General features: G+C 37.0%; 1 protein-coding gene across 1 annotated transcript in view; it reads left to right on the top strand.

Annotated features, from left to right (window-relative positions):
• Positions 1-18919, top strand: part of LOC138714618 (fatty acyl-CoA reductase 1-like) — a 167008-nt gene that overhangs the window by 41770 nt on the left and 106319 nt on the right. The window contains exon 2 of the mRNA XM_069846647.1: positions 7831-8154. Coding sequence (XP_069702748.1) covers positions 7846-8154 — 309 coding nt within the window. The 5' untranslated portion in view covers positions 7831-7845. The remainder of the gene's footprint in view (positions 1-7830; positions 8155-18919) is intronic.

Genomic DNA, 18919 nt, shown 5'->3' on the forward strand with positions numbered 1-18919 from the left:
GTAAAAAAACTTATGCAATTTTATATTATTTTTACAAGTAAGCATTAACAATTTTAATATTCTGAATAGTGTTTTATAAAGTATAATATATGGATATTAAGAATGAAAATATTGTTAATTTAGCTTTTCTAGTAGCTGAGATGTATATAAAAAAAGAATTTCACTAAATTTTTGCAGGCCAATGGTGCACCTCCTCTCTTACGTTACTTTAAAGAACAGCTTTGCTTCGAGTGGAAAAGAAATGTGACTTTTTTTGTATAAAATTGAGTTCTTTCTTTTTCGCTACATCAAGGATTACATTAATTTTACAACTAGTATAGATATCTGTAAGGACTAAAACTTTTGTCTGAATAAATTTTAAATCAGATACATAATTCTGTTGTTGATTAATATTAGAAAAACATTGCTATCTCTTTGCTCTTCTGCATAACAGTTCGTATAAATTGTGAAAAAATTTGTGTCAGAATTTTTCGATTCGGAGTATAATATTGTAGACCTGCTGTAGAAATGCAATAATATAGTAGACAACCCTTTCTTCCTATCAATGAAGAATTTTTTTAGTTGGTTATTTAACGACGCTGTATCAACTACGAGGTTATTTAGCGTCGATGAGATTGGTGATAGCGAGATGGTATTTGGAGAGATGAGGCCGAGTATTCGCCATAGATTACCTGGCAATCACCTTACGGTTGAGAAAACCTCGGAAAAAAACCAAACCAGGTAATCAGCCAAAGCGGGGATCGAACCCGCGCTCGAGCGCAACTTCAGACCGGCAGCGGCATGCAAGCGCCTTAACCGACTGAGCCACGCCGGTGGCTCAATGAAGAAGGGCACAATATTTTTGCAAGCAGAAGCACAACGACGTTGCCAAATCTCCCACTTCCAATATATCGAAGTTTATCTCAGACACAAATCATTGCTGTAAAATGAGGTAGTATTAATTGCATGAGTTTTTTTAAATACCTTAATTGAATAATCAAGATATTGTAAGATATTCGTCTCCATTATAGCAACAAATTGTCTCAAGCGATCACAACACTGCACTCTGAAGGCATGTGTCCAATCTACAATAATGGCAACACAGTTCTCCCACCATACTCCCCCAACATAAACCGTCAATTCCATTCTAACAAGATATAAACAAACAGTGATAGGCAATAGACGAGTAGAGGGAGAACCGGTAGAGTACCAAAGTACGTGTTGCAACAACAAATGCGTCTTCATAACAAATATTTCAAGAACAACAACAGGGCAAACAATATTTCTCCACGTTTGCAAAGATGAACATCTCCAATAAGAATGTGAAACCTCCCATATAGAATATGACCTAAATTTTAAGTGACACAGACAAAAGTTATGTAATAATATAGGCCTAATAATTGTGTCTCAGAATTTGTATTTTAGTCGATACGTTACAGTGAAGAAAAGCACTTCTATTGCAAACATTTTCCTGATGCTCGTTCCAGTTGATAGTCTCTTATATAAATTGCCGTTTCACAAACTGAAGTACACACTTGTAACTGGCACAGTCAGATCAGAAGATTCTACTACCTTAGCAAGTAGGTCACTTGTTTCTTTTCGGACAGTTCTGGAAGTTAACGCGACAGACAATAAATTCATCTCTGCCTGGACTTGAATCCCGGTTGTTCCAGCCCGTAATCTGCCATTCTACCGACAAAGACAGTCCCTTTCGTAATTGCGCTAGAATTAATTGTAAACTATTTGACTGAGATTCAAGAACTTCGTCTTCTTCAGAATAATTTCCTACATGTTTTCATTTTAATGTAGTTCGGATAGAATTCTCTTATGGATGTGTGACATTAGGCTCCGGTTCTTCATGTCTAAACTCTGTGGAAAGATTCAGGCAACAATAACAGTACTAAAGTATTAGCACCAGTAGCGGCCCGCGGTTACAAAGGTTCGTAGTTCTGCATGAAAAATAGTGTATTTAGCAAACGCATGCTATTTATTGCATCTAAATGGATAACGCGTGTAATTACAGGCCCTTCTCGATGTTGACTGTGCACCCGAAATTGCACTCCAATCATCCGTGCGCTACACCTCTCCCACCTGGTACAACTAGTCACGTAGTGGAGATGTGCCCCACATGCTTTTCTAGTTTCTTTTTAAACCAAATTAACTAAATTCTTCACTCCGGTGTTTGTCCATGTATTTTCTCCTCTAAACAGAATACACGGGTGGGGGAGAAAGCGTTTTCATGAGCGCAGCAAAAAACCAATCGTTTCCATTACACGTTTCGGTATTAAAATGACTAGTAGGCTACATGATTTCCTCGACTTTTTCCAGAAATTTCAATATTTAAATTTTGTGTAGGACGTCTTAATTTCTTACGTTAACATGCAATTCCTCTTTTAATTTCGAAAAGGGTTGGTCGATTAGGTTTTCATTGTATTCATTTTTAATATAAAATATTTCCTTAAGACACACTGACTAATCACATCACACCACCCACAGTACTATAACACGCTGGAACTGTAATGATATACAGTAGTCCAGAAGCCTGTGTGTTCTAACGCAGGTCATAAAGAGATGAGGGTGTTGACTGTTCTTTTGTATATTCGGAGAGAGCTGCTTCGGTTGCAGCTCTAATGCAGTCTTATGGGACGGTCAAGAAAACCAGTTTTCTGCTGCCGACTACCCTACGTTGAGCTTCTGTAACTGCCGATCACAGATCCGAAAAGTACACCACAGCTAAAATTCTCGAGCAGTTCAAGGCTCCTAGCAGACAGTAAAATCTCGAATCGAAAGAGAATGAATTGGAAAAATGAATGAAACAATGAATTAGATTACATAAAAGCAAGTTTTACATTTTTAATTTTTTCAGGTCCATTTAAATGGCGGTTCTGCAGCTCTGCAGTTCTTATTGTAGAACCGCCCCTGATTAGCACCATCAGTAATAGCAACGATAGTAGAAGAAATAGTAACAGCTGTAACAGCAGCAATATCAGAACTAGTAGTAACAGTGGTAACAGTAACAGCAGTAGAAGTAACAGAGGTATTAGTAACAGTACCAACAGCAGTAATAACAGTAACAGCAAAGTAATGACAATAGTAACACTAGCAGCAGTAGTAACAGTAACAGCAGTAGATGTGACATTACTAACAGGGGTATTAGTAAAAGTAACACCAGTAATAATAGTAGTAAACGTAACAGTAGTAGCAGTAACAGTAACATCAAAATATTAACAATAGTAATACTAACAGCAGTAGTAAGAGCAGCAGAAGTAACAGTAATAGCAGTAGAAGTAACAGTAGTAACAGGGGTATTAGTAACAGCAGTAGTAAGAGCAGCAGAAGTAACAGTAACAGCAGTAGAAGTAACAGTAGTAACAGTGGTGTTAGTAACAGCAGTAGCAGTAACAGTAACAGCAGTAGATGTGACATTACTAACAGGGGTATTAGTAAAAGTAACACCAGTAATAACAGTAGTAAACGTAACAGTAGTAGCAGTAACAGTTGCAATGGTAACAGTAACATCAAAACATTAACAATAGTAATACTAACAGCAGTAGTAAGAGCAGCAGAAGTAACAGTAACAACAGTAGAAGTAACAGGGGTATTAGTAACAGTAACAACAGCAGTAGTAACAGTAACAGAAAAGTAATGATAATAGTAACACTAGCAGCAGTAGTAACAGTAACAGCAGTAGATGTGACATTACGAACAGGGGTATTAATAAAAGTAACATCATTAATAACAGTAGTAAAAGTAACAGTAGTAGCAGTAACAGTTGCAATGGTAACAGTAACATCAAAATATTAACAATAGTAATACTAACAGCAGTAGTAAGAGCAGCAGAAGTAACAGTAATAGCAGTAGAAGTAACAGTAGTAACAGGGGTATTAGTAACAGCAGTAGCAGTAACAGTAACAGCAGTAGATGTGACATTACTAACAGGGGTATTAGTAAAAGTAACACCAGTAATAACAGTAGTAAACGTAACAGTAGTAGCAGTAACAGTTGCAATGGTAACAGTAACATCAAAATATTAACAATAGTAATACTAACAGCAGTAGTAAGAGCAGCAGAAGTAACAGTAATAGCAGTAGAAGTAACAGTAGTAACAGGGGTATTAGTAACAGCAGTAACAGTAACAGCAGTAGATGTGACATTACTAACAGGGGTATTAGTAAAAGTAACACCAGTAATAACAGTAGTAAACGTAACAGTAGTAGCAGTAACAGTTGCAATGGTAACAGTAACATCAAAATATTAACAATAGTAATACTAACAGCAGTAGTAACAGCAGCAGAAGTAACAGTAACAGCAGTAGAAGTAACAGGGGTATTAGTAACAGTAACAACAGCAGTAGTAACAGTAACAACAGCAGTAGTAACAGTAACAGAAAAGTAATGATAATAGTAACACTAGCAGCAGTAGTAACAGTAACAGCAGTAGATGTGACATTACTAACAGGGGTATTAGTAAAAGTAACACCAGTAATAACAGTAGTAAAAGTAACAGTAGTAGCAGTAACAGTTGCATTGGTAACAGTAACATCAAAATATTAACAACAGTAATACTAACAGCAGTAGTAAGAGCAGCAGAAGTAACAGTAACAGCAGTAGAAGTAACAGTAGTAACAGGGGTATTAGTAACAGCAGTAGCAGTAGGAGTAACAGTAACAGCAATAGATGTTACAGTACTAACAGGCGTATTGGTAACAGTAACAGCAGTAGAAGTAACAGGGGTATTAGTAACAGTAACAACAGCAGTAGTAACAGTAACAGAAAAGTAATGATAATAGTAACACTAGCAGCAGTAGTAACAGTAACAGCAGTATATGTGACAGTACTAACAGGGGTATTGGTAACAGAAACAGTAGTAGTATAAGTAACAGTAGTAGCAGTAACAGTTGCAACAGCAACAGTAACTAATAATAAGAGCAGCAGGAGTAACAATAGTAACAGGGGTATTAGTAACAGTAGTAATAACGGCAGTAGTAACAATAACAGAAGTAGTAGTAACAGTTGTGACAGCAGCAGTAACATCAAAGTAGTAACAATAGTAATACTAGCAGCAGTAGTAACAGTAACAGGAGAAGAAGTAACAGTAGTAACAATAACAGCAATGTCAGTAACAGTTGCAACAGCAAAGTAGTAAAAATAGTAATACTAGCAGCAGTAGTAGTAGAGCGGTAGTGAAAGCAGTAGTAACTAATAATAATACTAACGCAGTAACAGTATAGGAAGATAGCAACAGAAGTAGTATTGTTAGCAGTAGAAATAACATTATCACCAGTACCTATTATTCGTTTAATTCTAATATGTTTCTGAATGATAACTGGTAAATTTGTAGTGCTCGCAAAATCTCCCCAAATTTCAATATTTAAGGAAGGCTTAAGTGTAACCTGTTATTAAGATTCGTTGTAGTGATTTAGGCAATGGTGCCGCTGCGAGACCAGACAACTGATACTCATTATTCGTAGTACGAGTACATATTGCTCCCCACTTACCGATATGTCACTTCTAGTCAGTAGCGGCCAGTGATCCAAATCCTCGGTGAGGCCAGATGCAACTAGTTTAAGTGCCTCCGATAGAAAATGTTTATAAATGATATTAATTATTATTAATACCAAATTAATTATTATTAATACCAAATTTACACAAATTCTAGGAATAATAAACAATACATTAAAAGCTAAATTAGTACAAAAATCTACAAGAATAAAAATATATAATACACTAGCATTACCCACCCTTCTATACGGAAGCGAGATTTGGACATTAAAGAAAAATGACATGAACAGAATCAAAGCAACGGAAATGAAATTTTTCAGGAGAACAGCAGGATATACTCTTTTAGACCGAAAAAGGAATGAAGAAATTTTAGAACAATTAGAAGTAGAGTCAGTAGAAGAAAAAATCACCAGATACAAATTCAATTGGCTAGATCATGTAACAAGAATGGAAAATTCAAGAATCCCAAAATTTATGATGGAATATAAACCTAGAGGACACCGTCGACCAGGAAGACCGTTAAGAAGACTGCTAGATGGGGCCGAAACAGGTCTACAGAGGCCTAATTCGTGAAGGATGATGATGATGATTAATTATTATTGTTGTTATATTATTAATATCATTATTACTGTATTATTATTATTATTATTATTATTATTATGATTATTATTATTATTAGTCTATTATTATTATTATTATTATTATTATTAGTCTATTATTATTATTACTAGTAATGAAAAATAATAATTTCACTCACCAAATAAGCTGTAATGCTGCGAGTTTCAGTGATTGTATCAGTCTGATGAAGCAACCCATATTATGTGTTGAAATTCCCCTTTCTTTCTTTTCAACAGAGAAGTTTATTTTGCACCACATTACCACATAACCATTTATGTTGCCCATACCAGGATGCAATAGAAACTCGCGTTTTAAGATTATCTGTCAGAAAAATTGTCAGCGATGTCGTAGGTATCTCGGTCGGCTCTCCCTTTATTTAAAACTTCCTTTCTTTCAATATTATTTCTTCTCGAAAAAGGACACTCTAACAATGAATTAACTACACCAGCATTATTTCTCGCATTTGTTTCTGTTTATATTTTCCCGAAATGCATAACAACATTGGCCCAGATTCACTACACGAAGTACAATAGTACAACACCCTCTCTTAAGTCATAAACTAAGACATAAGATGAGAGAATAGTGTGGGTCTCTGCCTGCCAAAGAGCTGGAATGTTCGTTATTTATGGCCTATTTGGGAAGACAAGTCACCCTATTCCCACCCCACTCTACCCTTGAGGCCGGCCCATGGATGAGACGAGTGAAATCTGACCAGGCCAGACGAATTGTGCCTCGGTTACAACGTTTAAAGCGCAACGTCAAAAGCCCGCGAAGACAAACGAAAATCCAGAAGCAGACCCGGCACGAGCGATCCTGCCCTCATGAACAAATTTTACTACAAAACAGATCTATATACATCACAAGCCAGACCCGGCACGAGCGATCCTGGCCTCATGAACAAATTTTACTACAAAACAGATCTATATACATCACAAGCCAGACCCGGCACGAGCGATCCTGGCCTCATGAACAAATTTTACTACAAAACAGATCTATATACATCACAAGCCAGACCCGGCACGAGCGATCCTGGCCTCATGAACAAATTTTACTACAAAACAGATCTATATACATCACAAGCCAGACCCGACACGAGCGATCCTGGCCTCATGAACAAATTTTACTACAAAACAGATCTATATACATCACAAGCCAGACCCGGCACGAGCGATCCTGGCCTCATGAACAAATTTTACTACAAAACAGATCTATATACATCACAAGCCAGACCCGGCACGAGCGATCCTGGCCTCATGAACAAATTTTACTACAAAACAGATCTATATACATCACAAGCCAGACCCGGCACGAGCGATCCTGCCCTCATGAACAAATTTTACTACAAAACAGATCTATATACATCACAAGCCAGACCCGGCACGAGCGATCCTGGCCTCAGGAACAAATTTTACTGCAAAATAGGTCTATCTACATCACGAAGTTTTCAAATGCTTCTACAGCGATATATGCTTCATTCAAGTAACTAATACATTACATAAAAACAAAATTTGATTTCAGTTAAGCCAATTGACTGAGGCCCGGCCTCACTTGCCTCAGTCAATCAGCCGCCACTGCTTCTAGTTGTAGATTTATGAACACGTAATAATCTAGAACTATTTTTGTCAACAACTTAAAAATCTGCAGCGTTAATTTGCTTTTAAATTATTATTATTATTATTATTATTATTATTATTATTATTATTATTATTATTATTATTACTACTTCTTTCAGGAAGGAGCTTGGTAAATGTCGGTCCCTAACGCGGTACTCAAAAACGGGCACAACCCCAAGATGAACGGCACTGCCAAGTGGGTCCCTCCGGAGCCGCTGCCAGAGCGTGAGGAGGGCGTGGACATCAGCAAGCTGCCCAACAGGGTGGCCGACACACTGGCTGGGAGAGTCATCTTCATCACCGGAGGCACGGGCTTCATGGGCAAGGTGTTGTTGGAGAAGATCCTGCGCGTGTGCAGTGACGTGGACACCATATACCTGCTGATCCGCTCCAAGAAGGGCAAGGAGCCCCGCCAGAGAGTCGAGGAGCTCTTCTCTTCACCGGTGAGTACACTCTGCACTATTACCCTTTTCAGGTTCTTATTTTTAATCACATGCGCGATTTTATAGTATCAAAAGAAATGATGACGAGACGGTGCTTTTGGACAATAAATGAATTTTCCTTTTCTTGTAAATAGTTCATAATACCGTATTCTACACGTTTGAAAATTTTCAAAGGCGTAAGATAAATTGGAAACACTCCTAATGACGTCATAATCAGGCTTCGAGACTTCGGACCCGATAGAGCAGTTCAGTGGGAAATCCGCATAACGGCGTACTGAGTATAGTGGTAAAGCGTACAGTGGGTGGGGGTACTGTAGAATGAATGCCAACAAATACGCAAAGGAAAACGCTCTGGATTTGAAGGTTCTGATGATTAATTTGGTTTTCATACAAACCTATTTTCAAACTGTGTCTGAAACTATTACACGGTTAGAAAAGTCAGATCAAGAGATGCCGGAAGCCCTCAAATTAGTTGAGGAAATGACACAGAGAATTAATGAGACATCAAGTACACCGGTTACTGAACGTGTAAAACAGAAGTGGAAATCAATTTTAAGTAAAAATAACGGATATGGAGCATGTGTAACATAAACAGCAAATTAGTGGACATAGAGTCACCCGAGAATAAAGGACTGTTTCTTAGAGATTGCAATGATGTTAGGTTTTCTCGTTTTGCTCCTATAAAGTCATGCGACGTAGAACGCAGCTTTTCACAGTACAAACTGTGTTTGATAGACAACTTAAAAAGATTTACGTTTGAGACACTGAAAATGTATCTTGTAGTACATTGCAATTCTGTACTGTAACTGCACTTCCTAAAGACGATCAATAGGATAAATGAAGAAGTTAAAATTGCTACATGTTTATTTCCATCATTAACACTGTGTATAATTAAACACAAATGCTTATAAAAGATATGAGAATAAATGCTTTTCACATTATTTTGACATTGTCATTGTGTAATGTATATTTACTTTCAGAATGTCCACATGTGTGTGTTTCCCCATACTACCGTACTCCACTCTAAACAGCAACGTTGTTACCTCAACACATCTCTACCTTTCACTACCTGCAGCGAGTCAACAACCTATAGTACAAGCTCAGTAAACTTACTGTATCGGGTCCAAAGTCTAGAAGCCTGGTCATAATCAAAGGACAGCGCTCTTGAAAAGTCAACTTTAAAGTCAATTTTCCTCGCTATACAGGGTGATCCACGAGGAAAGGTAAAAAATTTAGGATATGATATCTTAGGCCATTTTGAGTGAAAAACTTCATATGGACATAGGTCCATTTTCGAACGATGGCGGAGCTAGATGCATTTTTTTTGGTAAAACGCCTCGCCCCAATGTGAACCAGCCGTTACCATACGCTGCTCACTTGGGAACTTGAGACAAGGTCACCGACCGCAATGAATGAGGTAACATTGGAATCTGCATTGTGAGCGATGTAAATAAGAGGAAGAAACCGGGTGGTGGAGCATTACAAATGTCCAATCGCCTGCCCTTGTCTGATGTAATGACACAGAACCCGCAGATAACACAAATAGCCTACACTATCATCAATTCACAGCAGTCCAGTCAGCTAAGTACAGTACAGTAGTTATACAGGTACAGTTATCGGAAGTGTTAAGTTGTGTTTTTCAAGATGCCTTATAAATTTTCGACTACAGAGTACGCCGATATTGTGTATGTTTATGTTTGTGCGATGGAAGTTCCTTGCGTGCCGTCGCTGAATATGAATGACGCTTTCCGAACAGAAGGGTACCATATCGAAGAGTAGGCCTACTTACTGTCTATGGGGTTGGATGAAAGACTTGGTATAGCAAAGGAAGGGGGAAACGAGAGATGGTCTAATCGACAGTATTTTGTATGCTGCATAAAGACAGCCACGTGCAACTCTCCTGTGCGATGAGTGCGATTCACGCCCGAGCGTAACAGTGCATTGAAGCAGAAGAAGGTACCTTTGAAAGTGCGAAAACATCGACCCCGACGTCTAGAATATTAGGTATGTATGCATACGTCAATATAAACTTTAAATTTGTCCGTTATCTCTCTCTAAATGCGAGTTAGTACAGTGAAATCTCAGACGTTTTTGTGAAATCAAAGAGCCATATCTTCGTAACCGTTCGAAAACGGACCCATATTCATATGAACTTTTTGACTCAAAATGACGTCAGAATTCACATCCTAAATTTTTTACCTTTCCTCGTGGATCACCCTGTATACAGAGCGAACCGTAAGTAATGTCATTAATTTCAGGGGGATATTCTTTGATATATTTCACACAAAAAAGTTTAATACGATTTTGATAGTTTTTGCTTCGTTTTCGAGATAAAAATTGTTTTATATGAAACATTTCATAGCGTGTTTTGGGAAAGCCATTGATTTAACTACTAATATCCTCAGCCAATTTAAGAGAGCAGTGAGTTGTGATAATAAATGCTTGAAAGAATTTTAGTTTTGTCCTTTAAATGTGCAGAAACTCAATCCGAACCAATTTAACTTTTCGTTCTTCAAAGGAATTGTTTAATGTTACATTTCTTGGGATAAAATTTCTGCATATTTAAAGGACAAAACTAAAATTCTTTCGATCATTTATTATCATAATACACTGCTCTCTTAAATTGACTGAGTACATTGGGAATTCAATCAATGCCTTTCCCAAAACACGCTGTGAGATGTTTCATATAAACTAAGTTTTATCTCGAAAAGGAAGTAAACACGAGCAAAATTGTATTAAACTTTCTTCTTTGAAATATCTCAAAGAATAACTCCTGAAATTAATAACATTACTTACGGTTCACCCTGTATTTAGTGTATTCCTCGTTATTCAAATCACTAGAGCTTCTACAATTCCCTACTAAGAAGCTTGATTTTTTCTGTATATTCATTTTATCATGCTTAACAATTTTCTGCGTGGATTTTTTTCTAAGACTTCAACTTTAAAAAAAATATAGGCCTATGTGTGTGTGTATTTATTCACACTGCAGTGGGTATATACCCGGTGGCAATGGTAACTAATTACAGTCAATAATGACAATAATAAACTTATTAATTAAACATACAATTAATAATAATACTAATAATTAATATTAACAATAATAATAAATAATAATAATAACAACAACAACAACAACAACAACAACAACAACAGGGAATATACTAAATTAAATGAAACGATCACTTAAAATAACATTTGAAATATTCTAATTTGTATCTTAAAACTAAGATCGAACTAAAACCCACGAGTATATGTTCATATCTGCACAAGTACCTTTCAACACTACACTCATTTCGCTGTCAACTCACTCACTGCACTGGAACTACGACACATTTCACTGATTCTATCCTGATTTCACTAACACTTCAAAAACATTTCACTGTTCAAATACTTTGCACTGCCACTATAAACTATAAAGCTTCACTGACAGGAACACGTTTCACTTACACAGCACACTTCACTGACACGACATACTTCTTCACTGATACAACACACTTCACTGACACAACATAATTCTTCACTGATACAGCACTTCAATAACAACATATCATTTACACCCTTTAAATACTGTGTATAATTACCGTCTATTAGTAAGGTCCTTAAGCCTATTTTTAAATACATTTTTGGTTGTTGGTAAAACCTTTAGTAAGTCTGCAGGTAAAGCATTCCAGTCCCCGTAAAGCATTCCAGCATTATGTGACAAACAAAATATTAAAAACAACGTTGGGGTTATTTCGCAAATCATATTTTTTTCTCTGTAACCTGACATCAACTCTTTTCTGAAACTGAATGCATAGTTCTCTTCCTAACTTAGCAGTGGTGCAGTACAAAAGTATTCAATCTGTTTGAACGAAATTTGTATCAGTAGAATTTTTAAAATCTGACCATTTTTTAAGTCGGGTAACTGAAAAAAATATGTGAAGATGAAAGCCAAATCTTGAGAACTGTATTAAGTTCCTATGATTCATATGTGTACCAAAAATGAAAGCTGTATCTTTTAAAAAATGTAGAAAATTTAATTTTCTCTATAGTCCCCCTTAAGCTCGACGTTATAATTATGATTCAGGGCCGAATTCATCAGTATGACATGAGATACGGAAGCGAGAAGTATCTCATTTTGTAGCTTAAGGAAAATGCTATCAATGGATAAAAATATTATTTATCTGTGAGTTAAATTGCGAAACAAAAGTTTACATGTACAGTGTCATCTTCATTAAAGGTTGGATAATTCCTTTCAGTTCTATAAATAGCGCTGATGTTGAGGAGCAAGTGGATCATTCAGGAATACCAAATGCAATAGCATGATACTATATTAATTCAATAGAGGAAGTTCTTCACAAACCACTTAGTCAAGCCTGTTTATCTGAATCGACTCTGTGCGAAACTGGACGTCGTCGATGTTGTAAACTGCAAGAGGGGGGAAACATACATTGACCTCAGAACAGACTTTGAACCAATCCTTGAATTGTCAGAAAATATGAGGACAACAAAACGAAGGCAAGCAAGATTGAAAACGGGAGATATACAAGTGCAAAAAAATGCGAGCTAGGACATGATTAATTAAGATAGGCAAGTAGATCGCTTAATGCTGAAGACAGTGGGGAACATCTCAGTATTGACTGACCTTGGGAAACTGACAGACTGAACGTATACTGAGACGGCAGACTAGAGCTACGCAGGGTTCGAACCTTGATCACGTATAATAAATTGTTTAAAGACAAAAAACGTTTATCAATTTCACTATTCTGCCATCTAGCGACTGCAAAAAAAGTCACGTTATAATCCTTACGGAATTGCATGAAACAACTATACTTCCACCTAGCGCTCGTTACCAAAAAATTCCTTTTCGACAGGAGAGGCTCTGGTGGTTGTTCTCTTTTTATGTTGCTACTTAAATAACATGGGAATGGCCAATTTATATACATATATATACACATACACACATACATATATTAGTGCTGCTGAGCGATCAAAATATTTAATCGATTATCTATTTGAATTTAATCGATAGATTAATCGAGTTTTGATCGAGTTGAAAAATGTTTTAATATACTACTGTAATACACAATTATTGTTACATTTAAATTGTGTTCGGTGATAAATACAAGTATTAAATGTCGTATTTTTTTTTATTTTATTGGGGTATTTTACGACGCTGTATCAACATCTAGGTTATTTAGCGTCTGAATGATATGAAGGTGATAATGCCGGTGAAATGAGTCCGGGGTCCAGCACCGAAAGTTACCCAGCATTTGCTCGTATTGGGTTGAGGGAAAACCCCGGAGAAAACCTCAACCAGGTAACTTGCCCCGACCGGGATTCGAACCCGGGCCACCTGATTTCGCAGCCAGACGCGCTGACCGTTACTCCACAGGTGTGGATTTAAATGTTATATATCTGTATATATTGTATCGTTCTATTACAAAACAACTATTTTAATTACTTACTAACATATTTATTATGAGGCTTATAATTTATTGTGTCAATTTCTCCGGGAATTTTTGAGACAAACATAAATAACAAAAAGTATGAAGACTCACCTAGTTAATACTGCTTCATCCATGATTTTAAACATGTCAGTGCATTCACATGCTCCGAATTAAGTGCCGCTCTACGTTTAGTAATAATGTTTCCTGCATCACTAAACACGAAAAAAACTTTTTTCCTGCGAAGCATTTCTCCACGATCGTTCACTTTAAATCCAATCCTTCCACCGAGTTTATCTCTCAAATTCTCACATGACATAATGGTGTTTACAATTTTCACAAACCACAGAAAACCAATTTTTTTTTCTTTATTAAGTTAAACACACAATCTTCATATACAAACTCGGTACAGAAATTGCAAAAGTGTGTAATCGAATTACTAGATGTTAGAAAGAGAAGAAGGTAGTTACGCTCTGACTTGCACACAGCGTGGACATGGATTTTAATTTTAGTTGGTTATTTAACGACGCTGTATCAACGACTAGGTTATTTAGCGTCGATGAGATTGGTGATAGCGAGATTGTATTTGGCGAGATGAGGCCGAGGATTCGCCATAGATTACCTGGTATTCACCTTACGGTGTGGAAAACCTCGGAAAAAACCCAACCAGGTAATCTGCCCAAGCGGGAATCGAACCCTCGCCCGAGCGCAATTTCAGACCGGTAGACAAGCGCCTTAACCAACTGAGCCACGCCGGTGGTAAGTAGACAAGGATATTTATAAGGGATGAGGGGGGACGAATCCCAGAAAAGTATGTATTTCATATGCTAGGAAGATGAGCTGACAACAAGGTGGAAGTTTTCTTGGAAAACCATAAAAGTTAATAAGGGTTTCGTATTGTGTTTCAACTTTCAATAGAGGTAGACTAGGTCACTGTCTTCTTATCTCTATCTCTTTCTGAAGTGTTTGTGCAAAGATTTTCTCTACGCTACCTGGTTTACAGTTGGAAAATAACAGTACTATTGTGTTTTTAAATACGCAATTTCCGAGAGAGAAATATTGTTGGAATTTTTAGTATGAGTTTGTATTAACAAAATAATAATATCAACTACAACCTATTAATTTTAAACGACTCGATTATTCGATTAAATATTTTGCTCGATTAATCTTACAACAGAAATTGGTCGATTAATTGATTAAATCCCACAACACTAATTGTATTGTATTTATTAACATTCCATGGTATTCATACATGGTTACAGCTAGAATATGGAACAAGTCAAAAAATTTAATACTATTATAAAATCTTAATTTATAGTCACAGTCTAGATGAAATATATATACACACGAGATTTACAATATAGTCTACTAGTACAACACATAGTTTTAGTATCAATTTCATGAAATGTTATTGAATGTCATTAATTCACCTATAGAATAGAAGGCGTGAGAAATTAGGTACTTCTTTAATTTGGCCCTAAATAATCTTATGTTTTGAGTTTCATTTTTTATATCGATAGGGAGGTTATTAAAAATTTTTACTGCCATATAACGCACTCCTTTTTGATAGCACGATAGACTTGCCGATGGAGTATGAAAGTCATTTTTTGACGTGTATTTATGCTATGAACTGTTCAATTAGTTACAAAGTTTTGACGATTACATACGAGGAAGATTATTAATGAAAAGATATACTGACAAGCCATGGGCATTATTTGTAGTTTTTTTTTTTTAAATAGTCCTACACGATTCCCTAGATTTGGCACCTACTCTTATTCTAATTACTCTTTTTTGTAATGGAAATATATTGTTACTATCTGTGGAATTTCTCCAGAATATTATTCCAAAACTCATTACCGAGTGGAAGTATGCAAAGTATATTGTTTTCAAGGTATTGATATTTACTATCTTTTTCATAGATCTAATAGAAAAACAAGCTGAATTTAGTTTGGGGGTAATTTCTTTAATATGATTTTTCCAATTTAACACATCGATTTTTAAGCCAAGAAATTTGGTTGTTGTTGTTGTTTCTAATAGGGATCTATTATTAATTATTGCGCTAGAAATTTGCGACGTTGACTAATATGTATGTGATCAGGATTTCGAATTATAGCGAGTTTAAATGGAGATTTTGGTGAACAAAAACGGTTTGGAGATGGTCTGCCTGAAACAGTTTTCTTTTCCGCAGAGTGGACCCAGCCTTATAGACATGTTGTTGACCTTACACTGACTCTGCAGGACTCGGTTAGTTGTCAGAGCAGTAGACTTGCAAGTGAGGTTTAACCTTGGAGGTAATTATACAGTAAGAGTCACTGCTCACGTAAATAAACAAAAACTACGAATAGGCCTATTATAAACTTACTCTAGCGCGATTACAATTTTTCTCAATCTCCCTCTCTCTCTGTCTGGAAATTCACGTCTCCCATCCATTGTTTTTATTTAGCTACTCCTTAATTGTCATTGCCAGTTAACATACGTCAATAACAATTCTCTTTACATTCAATTACACGTATTGACTGACAAACATTTCTCTGAACTTGCCATGGCTGGACTGAAGAACAGGCAGTGTTGCCAACACATAAATTGTATTCCCGTCAGTATAACACCTGGAAATCCGTCAGAATCCGTCAAAATTAAAAAAGTAATGGGGCCCTAATATATAGGGTGATTCACGAGGAAGGGTAAAAAATTTAGGATACGATATCTTAGGCCATTTTGAGTGAAAGAGTTCATATGAACATAGGTCCGTTTTCGAACGATCGCGGAGCTAGATGCATTTTTTTTTTATAAAACGTCTCGCCCCAATGTGAATCAGACGTTACCATATGCTGCTGACGTGAGAACGTGAGACAAGGTCACCGATCGGAATGAATGACGCAACATTGGAATCTCATCTCAAAAACCGGGTGGTGGGGCATTACAAATGTCCAATCGCCTGCCCTTGTCTGATGTAATGACACAGAACCAGCACATAACACAAATACACTATCACTTATCGGTTCACAGCAGTCCAGTCAGCTACCTACAGTACAGTAGTTATACAGGTACAGTTATCGTAAGTGTTAAGTTGTGTTTTTCAAGATGTCTTATAAATTTTCGACTGCAGAATACGCCGATATTGTGTATGTTTATGGTTTGTGTGATGGAAGTTCCTTGCGTACTATCGCTGAATATGAACGACGCTTTCCGAACAGAAACGTACCACATCGAAGAATATTTATAGGGTTGGATGAAAGACTTGAAAAGTGGAAACGAGTGAGGCGCTAATAGACCGTATTTTGGATGCTGCATTCCGCACAAAGAACAGCCACGAGCAACTGTCCCGAGCGACGAGCGCGATTCATGCCCGAGCGCAACAGTGTGTTGAAGCAGAAGGAGGTACCTTTGAAAAGTGCGTAAACATCGACCTCGATGTCTAAAATATTAGATATGTATGCATAAGTGAATATAAACTTTAAATTTGTCCGTTATCTGTCTCTAAATGCGAGTTAGTACAATGGAATGTCATAAATTTTTGCGGAATGAAAGAGCCATATCTCCGTTCGAAAACGAACCCATATACATATGAACTTTTTGACTCAGAATGACTCCAGAATTCACATCGTAAATTTTTTTACCTTTCCTCGTGAATCACGCTGAATACAAGCACATTTTAACACAATTTACTTACCAATTCTGATTAAAATAATCAATCGTCAACATCTGACTTGATTGCGAGGAAATTTGAAACGGGATTCTTAAATATAGTACGAAATAGGCAGGACAGTTCAAATAAAAAGTAAAATCTCCTAAAAATTAAACAATTAAAAATTACAGCAGCTGATAATGTCAAAAAAGGATCTAATTCGTAATTCCCGCCAGAAAATCCGTCACCCTTCAAAGCCATTTTTTTCCCGTCCGCTACGTTTAAATTCCGTCAATTTTGACGGAATTTCCGTCCAGTTGGCAACACTGAGAACAGGTCTGGAGAGTCTTGGAAATGTCCACTGCATCATCTCGGCGACTCATAACAGACTTCACTGCAGGTATAATTCCTGTCTTCAATTCGGAGAAATATCTCATATCAGCATGCGCTGGATTTTCCCGCTAAGTCAGGACATCTTTTCTTTTGCTCTTCTCGGATAGCTTCAGGCTGGCAATAAGTTTGTCCAAGGTCGCTGGCGATCTGCATACAACCATGCAATCAGTGGCATTCTGAAATTTACTACTATCACCATCTCTATGTTGAGAACAGTGTTGAATTCAGACCTTATTCGCTGGTGGGAATTTATATTATAGGCCTACGGGCGGGAGGTGGATCCAACTAACTTCCTTACTTACTTACTTACTTACTTACTAGCTTTTAAGGAACCCGGAGGTTCATTGCCGCCCTCACATAAGCCCGCCATAGGTCCCTATCCTGAGCAAGATTAATCCAGTCTCTACCATCATATCCCACCTCCCTCAAATCCATTTTAATATTATCTTCCCATCTACGTCTCGGCCTCTCCAAAGGTCTTTTTACCCCCTGCCTCCCAACTAACACTCTATATGCATTCCTAGACTCGCCCATACGTGCTACATGCCCTGCCCATCTCAAACGTCTGGATTTAATGTTCCTAATTATGTCAGGTGAAGAATACAATGCGTGCAGCCCTGCGTTGTGTAACTTTCTCCATTCTCCTGTAATTTCATCCCTCTTAGCCCCAAATATTTTCCTAAGAACCTTATTCTCAAATACCCTTAATCTCTGTTCCTCTCTCAAAGTGAGAGTCCAAGTTTCACAGCCATACAGAACAACCGGTAATATAACTGTTTTATAAATTCTAACTTTCAGATTTTTTGACAGCAGACTAGATGACAAAAGCTTCTCAACCGAATAATAACACGCGTTTCCCATATTTATTCTGCGTTTAATTTCCTCCCGAGTATCATTTATATTTATTACTGTTGCTACAAGATATTTGAATTTTTCCACCTCTTCGAAGGATAAACCTCCAATTTTTATAGTTCCATTTCGTACAATAGTCTGGTCACAAGACATAATCATATACTTAGTCTTTTCGGGATTTACTTCTAACCCTATCGCTTAACTTGTATCAAGTAGAATTTCCGCATTTTCCCCACTCGTTTGTCGATTTTCTCCTAACATATTAACGTCATCCGCATAGACAAGAAGCTGATGGAACCCGTTCAATTTCAAACTCTCTGTGTTATCCTGAACTATCCTAATGGTATATTCTAGAGCGAAGTTAAAAAGTAAAGGTGATAGTGCATCTCCCTACTTTAGCCCGCAGTGAATTGGAAAAGCATCAGATAGAAACTGGCGTATACGGACTCTGCTCTAAGTTTCACTGAGA

Source organism: Periplaneta americana, chromosome 15 (genome assembly GCF_040183065.1).
Source record: "Periplaneta americana isolate PAMFEO1 chromosome 15, P.americana_PAMFEO1_priV1, whole genome shotgun sequence".
NCBI classification, from domain to species: Eukaryota; Metazoa; Arthropoda; class Insecta; order Blattodea; family Blattidae; genus Periplaneta; species Periplaneta americana.